At 38.5% G+C, this 14882-nt stretch overlaps 1 protein-coding gene across 1 annotated transcript in view; it reads left to right on the forward strand.

Moving 5' to 3' along the window:
• The window catches only part of ERBB2 (erb-b2 receptor tyrosine kinase 2), a 202807-nt gene extending 198018 nt beyond the window's left edge, over positions 1–4789 (forward strand). The window contains exon 27 of the mRNA XM_053698075.1: positions 2947–4789. Coding sequence (XP_053554050.1) covers positions 2947–3314 — 368 coding nt within the window. The 3' untranslated portion in view covers positions 3315–4789. The remainder of the gene's footprint in view (positions 1–2946) is intronic.
• The last annotated feature ends 10093 nt before the right edge of the window (positions 4790–14882 follow it).

Here is a 14882-nt window from a genome sequence, read left to right on the forward strand (position 1 = left end):
CAACTTTGTATTTATTTTAACCAGGTACAATAGCTATTAAATAGTTAATAACTATTTAATAGCTAAAATAGTTAAAATAATTACAAAATTACATGTAAAATAAATCCTAACCTAAGTTACAATTAAACCTAACACTACACTATCAATAAATAAATTAAATACAATACCTACAATTATCTATAATTAAACCTAACACTACACTATCAATAAATTAATTAAATAAAATACCTACAATTATCTACAATTAAACCTAACACTACACTATCAATAAATTAATTAAATACAATATCTACAAATAAATACAATTAAATAAACTAACTAAAGTACAAAAAATAAAAAAGAACTAAGTTAAAAAAAAATAAAAAAATATTTACAAACATTAGAAAAATATTTCAACAATTTTAAACTAATTACACCTACTCTAAGCCCCCTAATAAAATAACAAAGCCCCCCAAAATAAAAAAATGCCCTACCCTATTCTAAAATAAAAAAGTTCAAAGCTCTTTTACCTTACCAGCCCTGTAAAAGGGCCATTTGCGGGGCATGCCCCAAAGAATTCAGCTCTTTTGCCTGTAAAAAAAAAACATACAATACCCCCCCCCCAACATTACAACCCACCACCCACATACCCCTAATCTAACCCAAACCCCCCTTAAATAAACCTAACACTAAGCCCCTGAAGATCTCCCTACCTTGTCTTCACCTCACCGGGTCCCGATCTGTCCAGAAGAGCCTCCGATGTCTTGATCCAAGCCCATTGGCTGATTGGATCAGCCAATCGGATTGAACTTGATTCTGATTGGCTGATTCCATCAGCCAATCAGAATTTTCCTACCTTAATTCCGATTGGCTGATAGAATCCTATCAGCCAATCGTAATTCGAGGGACGCCATCTTGGATGACGTCATTTAAAGGAACCGTCATTCGGCTAGTAGGCGTCGCTTGAAGAGGTTGGATCCGCGTCGGCTGGGAAGAAGATGGCTCCGCTCCGCTCCGGAACAAAGAAGATTGAAGATGCGGCTTGATAGAAGACTTCATCCCGATGATGGACTTCCGACTTCAGCCCGATGATGGATTTCTTCAGCCGCCGCTTGGATCCAGACTTCAGCCCGAGCATGGACGTCACTCTTCAGCCCCCCGCTTGGGCTTGGATCAACACTTCGGACCCTCTTCTGGACAGATCGGGACCCGGTGAGGTGAAGACAAGGTAGGGAGATCTTCAGGGGCTTAGTGTTAGGTTTATTTAAGGGGGGTTTGGGTTAGATTAGGGGTATGTGGGTGGTGGGTTGTAATGTTGGGGGGGGTATTTTATGGGTTTTTTTACAGGCAAAAGAGCTGAATTCTTTGGGGCATGCCCCGCAAATGGCCCTTTTCAGGGCTGGTAAGGTAAAAGAGCTTGGAACTTTTTTAATTTAGAATAGGGTAGGGCATTTTTTTATTTTGGGTGTCTTTGTTATTTTATTAGGGGGCTTAGAGTAGGTGTAATTAGTTTAAAATTGTTGTAATATTTTTCTAATATTTGTAAATATTTTTTTATTTTTTTAAACTTAGTTCTTTTTTATTTTTTGTACTTTAGTTAGTTTATTTAATTGTATTTATTTGTAGATATTGTATTTAATTAATTTATTGATAGTGTAGTGTTAGGTTTAATTGTAGATAATTGTAGGTATTGTATCTAATTAATTTATTGATAGTGTAGTGTTAGGTTTAATTGTAACTTAGGTTAGGATTTATTTTACAGGTAATTTTGTAATTATTTTAACTATTTTAGCTATTAAATAGTTCTTAACTATTTAATAGCTATTGTACCTGGTTAAAATAAATACAAAGTTGCCTGTAAAATAAATATTAATCCTAAAATAGCTATAATATAATTATAATTTATATTGTAGCTATATTAGGGTTTATTTTACAGGTAAGTATTTAGCTTTAAATAGGAATAATTTATTTAATAAGAGTTAATTTATTTCGTTAGATAAAAATTATATTTAACTTAGGGGGGTGTTAGTGTTAGGGTTAGACTTAGCCTTAGGGGTTAATCCATTTATTACAGTAGCGGTGAGCTCCGATCGGCAGATTAGGGGTTAATACTTGAAGTTAGGTGTCGGCGATGTTAGGGAGGGCAGATTCGGGGTTAATACTATTTATTATAGGGTTATTGAGGCGGGAGTGAGGCGGATTAGGGGTTAATAACTTTATTATAGTAGCGGTGCAGTCCGCTCGGCAGATTAGGGGTTAATAAGTGTAGGCAGGTGGAGGCGACGTTGTGGGGGGCAGATTAGGGGTTAATAAATATAACATAGGGGTCGGCGGTGTTTAGGGGCAGCAGATTAGGGGTACATAGGGATAATGTAGGTAGCTGCGGTTTACGGAGCGGCAGATTAGGGGTTAAAAAAATATAAAAGTGTCAGCTATAGCGGGGGGGGCAGAATAGGGGTTAATAAGTGTAAGGTTAGGGTTTTTAGACTCGGGGTTCATGTTAGAGTGTTAGGTGCAGACGTAGGAAGTGTTTCCCCATAGAAAACAATGGGGCTGCGTTAGGAGCTGAACGCTGCTTTTTTGCAGGTGTTAGGTTTTTTTTCAGCTCAAACTGCCCCATTGTTTTCTATGGGGATATCGTGCACGAGCACGTTTTTTAAGCTGGCCGCGTCCGTAAGCACCGCTGGTATCGAGAGTTGCAGTGGCGTTAAATTATGCTCTACGCTCCCTTTTTGGAGCCTAACGCACTGAAAACCCAGCCATTCTGTGAACTCTAAATACCAGCGGTATTTAAAAGGTGCGGGGGAAAAAAAGCACGCGTAGCTAACGCACCCCTTTGGCCGCAGAACTCTAAATCTAGGCGTTAGTTTTCTGTGTCACATTGTATATTTTACCCTAAAACTGGTTTGAAATCTTGTTAGTGATGTATGGATGTGATTTCAAGTTTCCCACCTTGTATCTCCGCAGAATATGTGAACCAAAGTAAGCGTGACAGAAGCCGTTCAGCTGTAAAGTCACCCAGAACATCAGTGTCCACATTAGAAAGACAAAAAGCTCAACTGGACAGGAACGGACTTGTTAAAGAGTTGAGGAGTCCTCCAGTAATCTCTGCCTTGAACAATCCTGACTACTTGCCCCCACCTGGACTGCAACTGCCAAACTGTTTTCCCCAAGCCTTTGACAATCCTTATTACTGGAATCATGAACTTAATGCTTCAAGGTGTGAGCAAGAATCACACTCAGCAGCTAATGGTTTCACTACTCCAACAGCAGAGAACCCTGAGTACTTAGGGCTAGATGAAGCACCAATCAGACCCCGTGACGTGACAGCATGAAGTAGTGAACACATTATCAATATTGCCCATGGTTTAAGTGGGGACCCTCAAAAAAGGGAGACTGTAAAGCATTTGTCCCCAAACCACTAAACATGCCTGTGGAAAGCATGGCTATCTATTGACTTTCTGTTGGACTTTAATGGCAATCAGTGATACTGATTGAACTTTGAACTGCTGAAAGCATAATAATGTCTGAATTCAGAGACTGGATATTTCCTACACAAGGACTCTAATTTTGGACAATTCTCATTTATGTTTTCCCTAAGTAATACTATTTAAGATCATTGTTTAACAATTTGAGATCAAGACTGCTCCCATAAACCTGGCAGATAATTAACTGGTTAATTGTACAGAATATTTCAAAGTCAAATTAGGTTTTGTATAAAGTGTTATGTATATTTGTGGTTTTATATTCTGAATATTTTTTGTGATTTTATAAAATTTATTCCCCTTTTTCTGACAGCACAAATTACATTTCCCATCATAGTTGTGTCTCGTTTCAAAAGGGATTCTGTATGTATTTTTACTTTATTTTAATATCACTAAAACAAATATATAACAAGACAGGTTTTCTCTTAAAATGAAATTCATTTTCTGCCTCCTTCAGATGTTTCTCACGTCTAGAGCTCCATCTCTCATTCTACTCTGTATATAGCTCTCTAATGGTCTTGTTCATCTCAAATATTAAAGTGCCTTATTTTCAGTACTTTCTGATGAACAAGTAGAAAAATGAAGACATTTTTGCTTAAATTAAAAAAAAAGGTAAATGTGACTTTAAAAACTTGATTTGTATATGCAGAGCTATTAACTACCTATTTGAGACATACAAATGTCTAAGGGGCATATTTATCAAGCTCTGAATGGAGCTTGATGCCCCGTGTTTCTGGCAAGCCTGCAGAAACAGCAGTTATGAATCAGCGGTCACAAAGACCGCTGCTCCATAATCTGTCCGCCTGCTCTGAGCAGGTGGACAGACATCGCCGGAAATCAACCCGATCGAGTACGATCGGGTTGATTGACACCCCCCTGCTGGCGGCCCATTGGCCGTGAGTCAGCAGGGGGTGGCGTTGCAAAGCAGCTCTTGTGAGCTGCTGGTGCAATGCTGAATACAGCGAGCGTATTGCTCGCCGTATTCAGCGAGGTCTGGCGGACCGGATCCTCAGTGTCGGATCAGGTCCGCCAGACCTTGATAACTTGGGGTCAATGTCTGAGAAAAGGATTGTGAAATTAAACAACCGTCAGTAATGCACATTGTCAGTACACACATCTCTTGCTATTATTTTAACCATAAACTTTATCTTGAAAGTAAATAAATGCTAAGTCTTCAGGGGGTTAACTCTGAAGATTGGAGATTAGTCTCTTCACTGTTCCTACAGATTACACATTACTGGCTTGGTACACAGCTAGGTGCATATCAGGACAGTTATGTTATTTTCAGCAGTGACCAATAAAGATCCCTGTTTTTATATTTTCAATGTCAGCTTATAATACTATTATTGATTGAATTTCTACTTAGCCTATGCAGTAGCATCAGCAATGGGTCATTGCCTGAGTTACAAACGGAAGACTCTGGTTTGCTATCCTTTGGTGTAACAAGCAGACAAATGAAAAACGAAAGATTGTGGGCAGCGCTCAATTGGCAGTCTGCTACTAACTCCTATATTATTCTGATAGAAATATAAAAAATGGGCAAAAAGAGGAACTATGTTCCCTAAACCTATATGTGCCTGAAATATATTCCAAAAAAACAATTTTCAACAGTTATTTAAAATGTAAGAGTCTCCAACAAAGGGATTAAATACATAAATAAATTTATTAAACACCCTAAAATTACACAGTTAATTAAGTCCCTATAAATCTAAGACACCGGTGTCTCAACTTCAACTTGATACTTCATATAAAAACAATTGATACAACTAAACTCAGTTTGCAAACATATAAAATATTCAGTTGATGATTTGATACTGATGTAAAAAAGCAGAAAATAAATCAATAGAAATATGCAATGCACGAGGGGGCGGAGCCAGCGCTCAGAGGAGATGGCTGCACGTATGTGAGCTCTGGTCTCCCTGCAGGGCAAAAAGCAGCCTAAATATGTGTGCAGATAACCCCAAATGTCTGGAAACGTAGTTATATAAGTCCCGGACTCACATATCCGACTGGGGACTAAATCGGAAAGAAAACGGAGAAGCGGTGCAGTTTTTGCAGCAACGCCATCTTAACACACGGATATGAGCCATGCGTGTGGGCCGCAACTAAACACCGGAATGTACCGCTGGTCAATCGGCCGTACGAGGAGACACAGGTGCCACCATCAAGCGGGGGAGTGCTCAGATGAGCGGAAGGTGAGATAAGGAGATGTTATACATCCATGAGCTGTTGGGGCTAATTTGAAATAAGCAGTCACCTAAATGGATAAGTGTGGCGTCCGCCATCTTTGATTCTCCTATAGAGCTTATGATACTTAATTTAGCATTGAGGCACCTTAAGAGCATCGAAGCTGGATGCAGGGACACCGCAAAAAAGTCTGATGCCTAACACCCTGCCAGTATATTGCAGTCGATGCACCCGCCATCACCAGCTTTTTATGTATATATCACTGCTATTCTAATTCCCATGGAAGATTTACCGACAATACACACAAATCTGCTATGAGATACAGTTAATAAACTGGGAAGGGAGAGCAGCTTTCTCGAGCAGTATTAAAATTTATTTGGTGTTGGAGATTAAACTTTCTGTATAGCTATACACTGCACTGAGCATTTTGTTACACCTGCATAGTGGATTTCTATGCGCTATAATATTCAACATGTCTCCTAGAAAAGGCAGCAAGTCAGAAAAAGCAACTAAAAAGCAGGATGCAGCTACTCCCTCTGTAAACAACTTTTTTAAGCAATTAGAAACTACAGCCCTGAAGATAAACCCACTAGAAGCCAGAAATGATGGCTCTTCCACACCATCAGACTCAGAGGGGGATTGCCCCGATTCAGCTGTTCAAGTACCCAGGGCCTTATTGGACTCACTGCCCTCTAAAAAAGACTTTTCTACATTAATTTGTCAAGTAAAACAATGTATTAGAGAGGAGATCTCTGAGATTAAAAAAGATCTCTCAGACATGGGTCAGAGGGTGGAGAAGCTGGAAGATAGTGCAGACCTCACCTACTCTAATATAACATTTCTCCGGTCTAAAGTTTCTTCTCAAGATGATATAATTTCACAAATGGAAAACAAAATAGATGATCTGGAAAATCGAAGCCGCCGCGGCAACATTAGAATCAGGGGAATCCCAGAATCTGTTACCTCAGCAGACTTAGAAGATTATCTACAAGGTCTCTTTACATCTATAATTGGGGTTGAACCTGAAGCCACAATAGCTTTGGATAGATTCCACAGAGCATTGCGTGCAAAACCATTAGGAGACCAACCTCCAAGAGACGTCATTGTGAAAATCACAAGCTACCAGATCAAAGAAGAAATCATGAAGAAAGCCCGTCAGAAATATCCACTCAGGTTTAGAGCAGAACCTATACAATTATATGAAGATTTGACTCCAAGAACCCTACAGAAAAGACGGGAATTTAAACACCTCACGGCAAAGCTGCGGCAGCTCAACATTCCTTACAGATGGGGTCACCCATTTAATTTGCAAGTACCATGGAAGGGTAGAAGATTGGTATGTAGCACGACGGAAGACATAACACGAATTTGTAAAGATCTAGGCATCATCCTTCCAGAAACACAAGATGAGACTCATCAGCCAGAATCAGCGGAAGCTCATCAAGCACCACCACTCCCTCAAAGATCAGAATGGAGGAAAAAACCAGCTACAACGCCTAATAAAAATCTCCAAGGTGCTGGACATTCAAAGTCCTTGGGAAGGTGAACTATTACAAGATGGTGAATGTTTTATACTTGTTTATTACTGAGTGTGCTTGTTAGCACTACATCCCCGGGCCCGGGCGCCCGCCTGTCCGGACCTACCCTGGTACTCTGTGATGGGGGGGTCTGGGCGGGTGGGGCCTAGTGTCCGGGGTCGGGAGAGGAGAACCCTATCGGCTGTTGACAACTGTAAGTCTGAGTAAAGGGTTGGATGTGGTAAAGTATTTAATTGATAAATATAACTCGCCTCACTGTATGCTATAGATCTGTATTGCATTGCTTACCACTGTGCTCAAGCTACCTACTGTTCAAAGTTGTTAGTTACATTAAATTTAGTTCCCCTAGTTTACTATGTAAAGTTCAATCCCAGGTTAATTCCAGGTTTTTCTGATGCAACATAGGATATACTATATGCATATAATCTGAGATACAATTAAGATGCCCTTTAGGGGTTGGTGTTCCCCCTTTAAAGAATGCTGTTTTTTGTTCTTTTTAGTTGCACCAGTTGTGCAAAGATTGTTTTGAATGTATTTTGTTTAATTTATATCTCTACACTCTGCCACTGGGTACATTTTCAATCTGAATCTGCAGATAATGCTAGGAGTCATAAGATAAAAGCTTTGTTAGTATTTATTGTACGGGATGCCAAACCTTAATGCACAAACTATACGGCTCATAACCCAAAATGTAAAGGGTCTTAACTGTCCTAATAAGAGGTCGATGGCCATCCGGGACCTCCGCAAAAGAGGGGGCGAAATACTATTATTGCAAGAAACGCACTTTAAAACTGGTAGTCTCCCTAAGTATTTTTCCTCACACTACCCCCAACACTTTCATAGCACGAACTCCCATAAAAAGACTAATGGTGTTAGTATATTAATACATAAATCTATCCCATTTAAACTTCAGCATATAGACAAGGATAAGGAGGGTAGATATTTAGGCATCATGGGCCTGATGTATGGCAAACCGGTAACCATTATAAACTTATATGCACCTAACACAAGACAAGACCAGTTCTTCTCCCGCTTTTCCAACAAAATCGCTGGCCTAGCTAAAGGCCCTTTGATTGTTGCAGGAGACCTTAATATCCCCTTAGTACCTGCATTTGATAGCTCTAACCCCAGCGCTCGACACAGTCCAAAAATGCTCCATTCCATATGGAAAGATATCAAGGAGCTAATGCTTCATGATACATGGAGGTACACACACCCACAAACTCGAGATTACACCTTTTTTTCAAACCCACAAAAAAGTTATTCTAGGCTCGATTATATACTGGTAGATCACATTGCACTATCACTAGTCAAAGGTGTCAATATCAAGCACACGGTGTGGTCGGACCATTCATCAGTTGAATGTTCGATGGCATGGCCTGCTATTCCCCTCAAACCTTTTACATGGAGGCTAGACAACTCGCTGTTGGCCGACCCAAAAGTAGTGGAGTCACTCGCTGAACAATTGGACACTTACTTTTCACTCAATAATACCCCAGACGTCAGTCCCGCAACGATTTGGGAGGCCCATAAGGCTTACATCCGTGGTGAATTTATTAAAATCAAGGCCCACAAACGTAAAGAATCTATTAAGGAATACCTCAAATTAGCACAAGAGGTCTCTGAAGCAGATCTATTGTTAAAACTCAATCCCGATGATAATGGCTTAGCCAAAGCTCTTCAAGAAAAAAGGGAGAACCTAAATACCCATTTACAACTGGAGTCACAAAGACATCAACTATATATTAAACAAAAATTCTATGGCGAAGGTAATAGAACGGGGAAACTCCTTGCTAGGGCCCTAAAAAGGCAACATGTAGGCTCATATATTCACTCTCTTATGACAGTACATAATACCACAATAGAAGACACTAAATCTATCAAGGAATCCTTCAAAGCATATTACCATAGGCTTTATAATTTATTTCCTAATAGACCCCATACCCCGCACAAGCTAAAATGTGAGAAATATTTAGAAAACATTCCCTTACCCAAGCTCACTGATACTGAAGTATCCATGCTGGAGGCCCCAATCTCCAGTAGGGAGATTCTGGAAGCTATAAAGGAGATGAAGCCAGAGAAAGCTCCGGGACCGGATGGCTTTGGCAACCGGTATTATAAAATATTCAGGGCTCAACTTACACCATACTTGCTAACTATGTTTAATCTAATATCAGACTCTGTAGTATTCCCAGATACCATGATGCAAGCCCATATCTCAGTACTTCCTAAACCCGGCAAGGACCCTGTAACCCCAGCAAACTTTCGACCAATTTCCTTATTAAATGCAGATCTCAAAATATACGCCAAAATTATAGCAAACAGAATAAATGCAATTTTACCTAAGTTAATACACCATGATCAAGTTGGCTTTGTCCCACAAAGGGAAGCTAAGGATAATATATGTAAAGTACTAAATTTGATGGAATATATTAAAAAAACAGACACCCCCTCAATATATCTCTCCACCGATGCTGAAAAAGCGTTCGACAGGTTAGATTGGACTTTTTTACAAGCCACTCTTCAAAGATTCGGATTCCCTACAAAAATTATCAAAAAAATTCTTGCACTATACACTAATCCAACCGCCCAAATCAGGGTCAATGGGGACCTGTCGGATCCTTTCGAAATTCGAAACGGTACGAGACAAGGATGCCCCCTCTCCCCCTTACTTTTTATACTGTCACTAGAGCCATTGGCTATTCAGTTACGTAACAACCCTAAAATAAAAGGTATTACCATACAGGATCAAATATACAAACTGGCATTATTTGCCGATGACATTCTCATGACCATAGCAGAGCCTTTACAATCCCTTCCCTACATCCAACAAGAACTACAATCCTATGGGACAGTGTCTAACTTCTCGATAAATGCTAATAAATCAGAACTTTACCCGATAAATATTCCCGATGCGGAGGTGGGGGTGATTCGGGGACTATACCCATATAAAATTCAGAGCCAAGCACTAAAATATCTGGGAATATTTTTATCCTGTAATAAAGAAATTTTGCGAAAACGTAATTATGGTCGCTTGCTGGATGAATTTGAGAGTCTAGTATCCTCCTGGCTTCCGAGAAAAAACATTTCTTGGCTGGGGAGAATTGCGGCCACCAAAATGACCCTGTTACCGAAAGCCCTATATGTTATGCAGGCATTACCAGTTCCTGGTGTCACATCAGATATTAGTAAAATGCAAGCTATTATAGATGCCTATATATGGCATAGAAAACCTCCAAGAATAGCCAAGAGTACGCTATATAGACATAGAGATGACGGGGGCATGGGAGTTCCAAATTTGCATCTCTATAAGTTGGCGATCACCCTAAATAGGGTAGTAGAGTGGTGCAGACAGGGAAATGATTTCTATAAAAGAAATGTCCACTTAGAATCACAATTGTTGAAAACTACCCAGATGGGGGGACTCTGTTGGGCACCCCAAAAAACCCCTATGGACATTTCTGCGGTTTACCCAATTATTAAGGAAACGTGGTCAGATTGGCTAAAAATCCGCAACAAATATAAGCGCATATCATCCCCTTATTCACCACTAACAATTTTAGACCAGAATAAAGAGCTCTCGCCCTGCTCCTTGGGGACGAAGCAAAACTCACAGACACCAATAAAATTGATTGATCAGATCCCGGTTTTTTCGGTGACAGATCAGGGACAGATAGCGCCGAGAAACACTTTGTTGACACAAGGTCTTGCACATTTTAGCTCCTGGTTTGTCTATCATCAGGTTCGTCATTACATTTATACACATAAACACAAACAAGACATGCTTAGACCACTCACGACATTTGAACACCTATGCACGTCACAACAGCCCCCTAAAAAAGTAATATCTGTGATGTATAGAGATATGCTTCAAGCGCAATATTCTACTAAGCCTAATTATACACTTAGATGGGAAAAGGAGATGGGGAGTGAATTCTCACAAAAACAATGGGCCAAATGGTTCCAGGCAACAGCGAGATCGGCACATTCAGCAACAGTACTTGAAACAAATATCAAGATTCTCACTAGATGGTATTTAACCCCCAGCAAATTGAAGCATATGTTCCGCAACGCCAGTAATAGATGCTGGAGAGGCTGTGATCAAGAAGGTACAATGTACCATATCTGGTGGGACTGTAACGTAATACGCCCATACTGGACCCAAATATATGAACAAATTAGCAAAGTTGTAGGGATGGCCCTGACTCCCTCTTCTGAGGGTATCCTGTTTAATGCTGACCCACACATTTCATGTAAAATTAGGAAGAGCTTGTTCCAAATATTAGTGAATGCAGCTAAAAGGCTGGTACCTAGGTTCTGGAAGAAAATGCAGACACCCACACTTACTGATTGGTTGGTTCTGGTGAAAAACACTATGATACTGGAGAGACTTCATTACTTTAAACTGGGACGTCTAGATTTCTACCATGACATGTTACTTTTATGGGAACAATATACGTATGCTAATTGGGCAAATCAAAGATAATCTCCTACTGTGATGTAGTATGCTTAGCTGATGACAACCCTTTGGCAGAGTACTTATCATTCCTATTACACTGTTGGTTTGTTTGTGGTTCTTTCTTTTGTGTTTGTTTTTCTTGTTTTAGTTTCCTAAATTGTATATATAAACTCCCACAGAGACAAGTTCAACGAGGGGGATAAAATAACTTGAATTGAGCAAAATTAGATACACTGTATGGACTACCATTAGAGCAAGGACAATTTTCTTGGACTCTATACTCGAGCCGTCCGCTTGAGTCATAATGGGAATAACCTTGAAGGGTATACATTGGTAACAACTTCGGCTATGTACTTGAGCTCTGTATCCCAAAACTGCTTTTCAATGTACAGTCATGATTGTATTAATCCATTCTTGTTATGTTATATGACTTTTTTCTTTTTTGAAGCACAATAAAGGAAATTTGAAAAAAAAAAAAAAAAAAAAAAGTCACTTCAAAGAATTAACGATAATGAGGCTTCCAATATGAAGCTTCTTAGTGCAAATAAATAGCAATTGGTTTGGTCTGGATAGAGTTTGCAATATTTGGGAATATGGGATTGCAGTGCACTTGCAAAACTAAATCATTAAAACATTAAAACATATTGAACAGGTACCATAAAAAAGTTAAACTAAAAGGTTCACTATAAGCCCAAAGCCACACTGTAAGTCTTATATTTCCTCAGGGTGGTTTGTCACCTGTCAGCGTGTGGGAGGCTTAGTGTAAGGCAAGCTGAAAGAACCAAACCGCTATGGGTTATGAAACTGCACTGCCGCTATTTGAAAAGAACCCTTACGCGTTTCGAAGTTTGTCCGTTTGGTACTTCTTCATCAGAGGTAATATAGTTGTGCAGTTTGTCCGGTATCCGATTTGAAGCCAGCGAAGGGGAGTGGTTTCACTACGCCATGCGTTTACGTCGATGCGTAGCGGTCCTCAGCCGCCAATCATAGCCTCTGTTGATATGGTAACCGTGGAAACAGTGAAAGGCTACTATTTCATCTGTTTTCAATGATTCCTATATCCACCTAATGTGAATTAAATTTCTGTTTCCGTTTTTTTGTGAAACTCAATTTAGGTAAAATTTGACCATTCGGGCTACTGATTGTTGCATGTATACAGAATCAAAATTGGTGTTTTGTTTTCGAGGAGTCTATGGTTACTAAGGCAACCCCTCCGCTGTCTCTTAAAGGGATATTATGCTCTGTTGGTAATGTGAGCAAAGTCATCAATTGGAAATATTCATTGTTAGAACTTGTATGAATCAGTTTACTCTAAGACTCATCTTCCTGTTTATTAAAGGGATTTTTAGACAGCTGGATTTTGTTCGTTGCTGCTAAAAATGTAACAAGCGTCAATTAGGGATCCTTGTATGTAGTATACCCTCTAATATGTAGTATATGTAATAATGTAGTATACCCTGCTATATATTTCTCATGTGAATTTGAGAAATGGTTGAAGCCTTATATGTTGTATAAATAGGATTGTTCCGTGACTATTAGTACTTACTATTTCAATCTTTGGTTCCATACTTAAAAATAATAATAATAATAATAACATACAGAAACACAGTTAGTCTTTTTATGGCCATAAACTATTTTTATTTTTGTTTTTGGCTCAACTTAACGTGGAACTTCTGTATCCCCTATACGTTTAAACTGAAAGGGTGGATATAGAATTTTTTCGAACTAGAAAAAATCTCCTAAGGGAACAGACTCCATCCTAAATTGTATGTGTATATATATATATACTGGAACTGTTTTCATAGAATAATGGAGGCTGAGATAGTTGAATATTTAGAGTTATTCTCCTATAAGTGAATTGTGTTTTGTAGTATGGTGGTGGAGAGGTTTCTAGTAATTCTTGTCTTGCACTTTGTCAATATCACATTTCTATACCAGTGGGTTTATGTACATGTCTTAATGGGCTATTGCTTGAAAACAGAATATGTGTGTGTGTGTGTGTATATATATATATATATATATATATATGTATGTATATGTATATATACACATGCACACATGTACATATATATGTATATTTATATTTACATATAAGTGACTGTGACTATAACAGTGGGATCCACTGGGGAAATTTATTATAAAAAGACCGCTAGGTCAATTTCTTCATTGAGGCCTTTGGGTGCCAGAGTGCCCATATAGTGAATCCAGAAGGATTCTCTTTGTCTTAGTAAGTTAAATCTGTCTCCTCCTCTTTTTGGGACTTGTACGTGTTCTAAAATCGTTCCCCTAAGGAGTTGGGGATTTTGTTGATGGAACTTTCTAAAATGTTTAGGTACACTATGATCCTTGTGTCCATTTTCAATTTTTTTGAGGTGTTCTAGCAAACAAATTTTATAGGGTTATTATTCTCTGTACCTAGTTATATTATACCTCAATCTGGGCAATGCAGTGTGATTAATTTAACCTTCTATCAAGGTGAAGCTGAGGTTTTTTGACAAACATATATTATCATAGTAATTGAGGATTGTTGATATCCAATGGATAAATATATAACATAGGTAATCCATTTGCTTGAGAATACTATGATCATTACCAATAGGAATTGAACTCTCAGTTAGCTATCACACACAATATTTGCCATTCCAGGAAGGGAGGTTCTTCATCTAGAATTGATACTTATATTGGAACTCTAAAAGAATAATTTTACTCGCTACAAATAGATGTAGCCAATACCTTTCTCTGATTTATGTTTATGAATAATGTGAATTAACTCTGATTGGGACACTGCACAATAAAAATGTATATGGTATATCACAATATACCATAATCATCTACAAATTACACGTGTTACATCACATTATACCATTATTATCCACATAACCAATAATTATATGTGGTACATTACATTATACCATTATTATCCACAAAACTGTTGCCTAATATTATTGCCTGATTTTTATTCACCCTGATAACTTTATGTGATAAATTAAGTAGAATTAGTCTCAAGACCTTGGATTAACAGCCTATCCTTGAACTAACTCTCACTAGACTAATTAATAACTTAGAATTTGGAGTGTTTATTTATCAGAAATCCGGTTATTGGATGTCTACCTGCAACTCTGATTTAAGTTGATACATTCCTGTGTTTTTAAATGTATTGTTTCTCTATTATTTTTAAAGTCCAATAAAAGTTATTTTAGACAAAAAAAAAAAAAAAAAAAAAGAAAAAAAAGA

This window comes from Bombina bombina, chromosome 1, assembly GCF_027579735.1.
Source record: "Bombina bombina isolate aBomBom1 chromosome 1, aBomBom1.pri, whole genome shotgun sequence".
NCBI classification, from domain to species: Eukaryota; Metazoa; Chordata; class Amphibia; order Anura; family Bombinatoridae; genus Bombina; species Bombina bombina.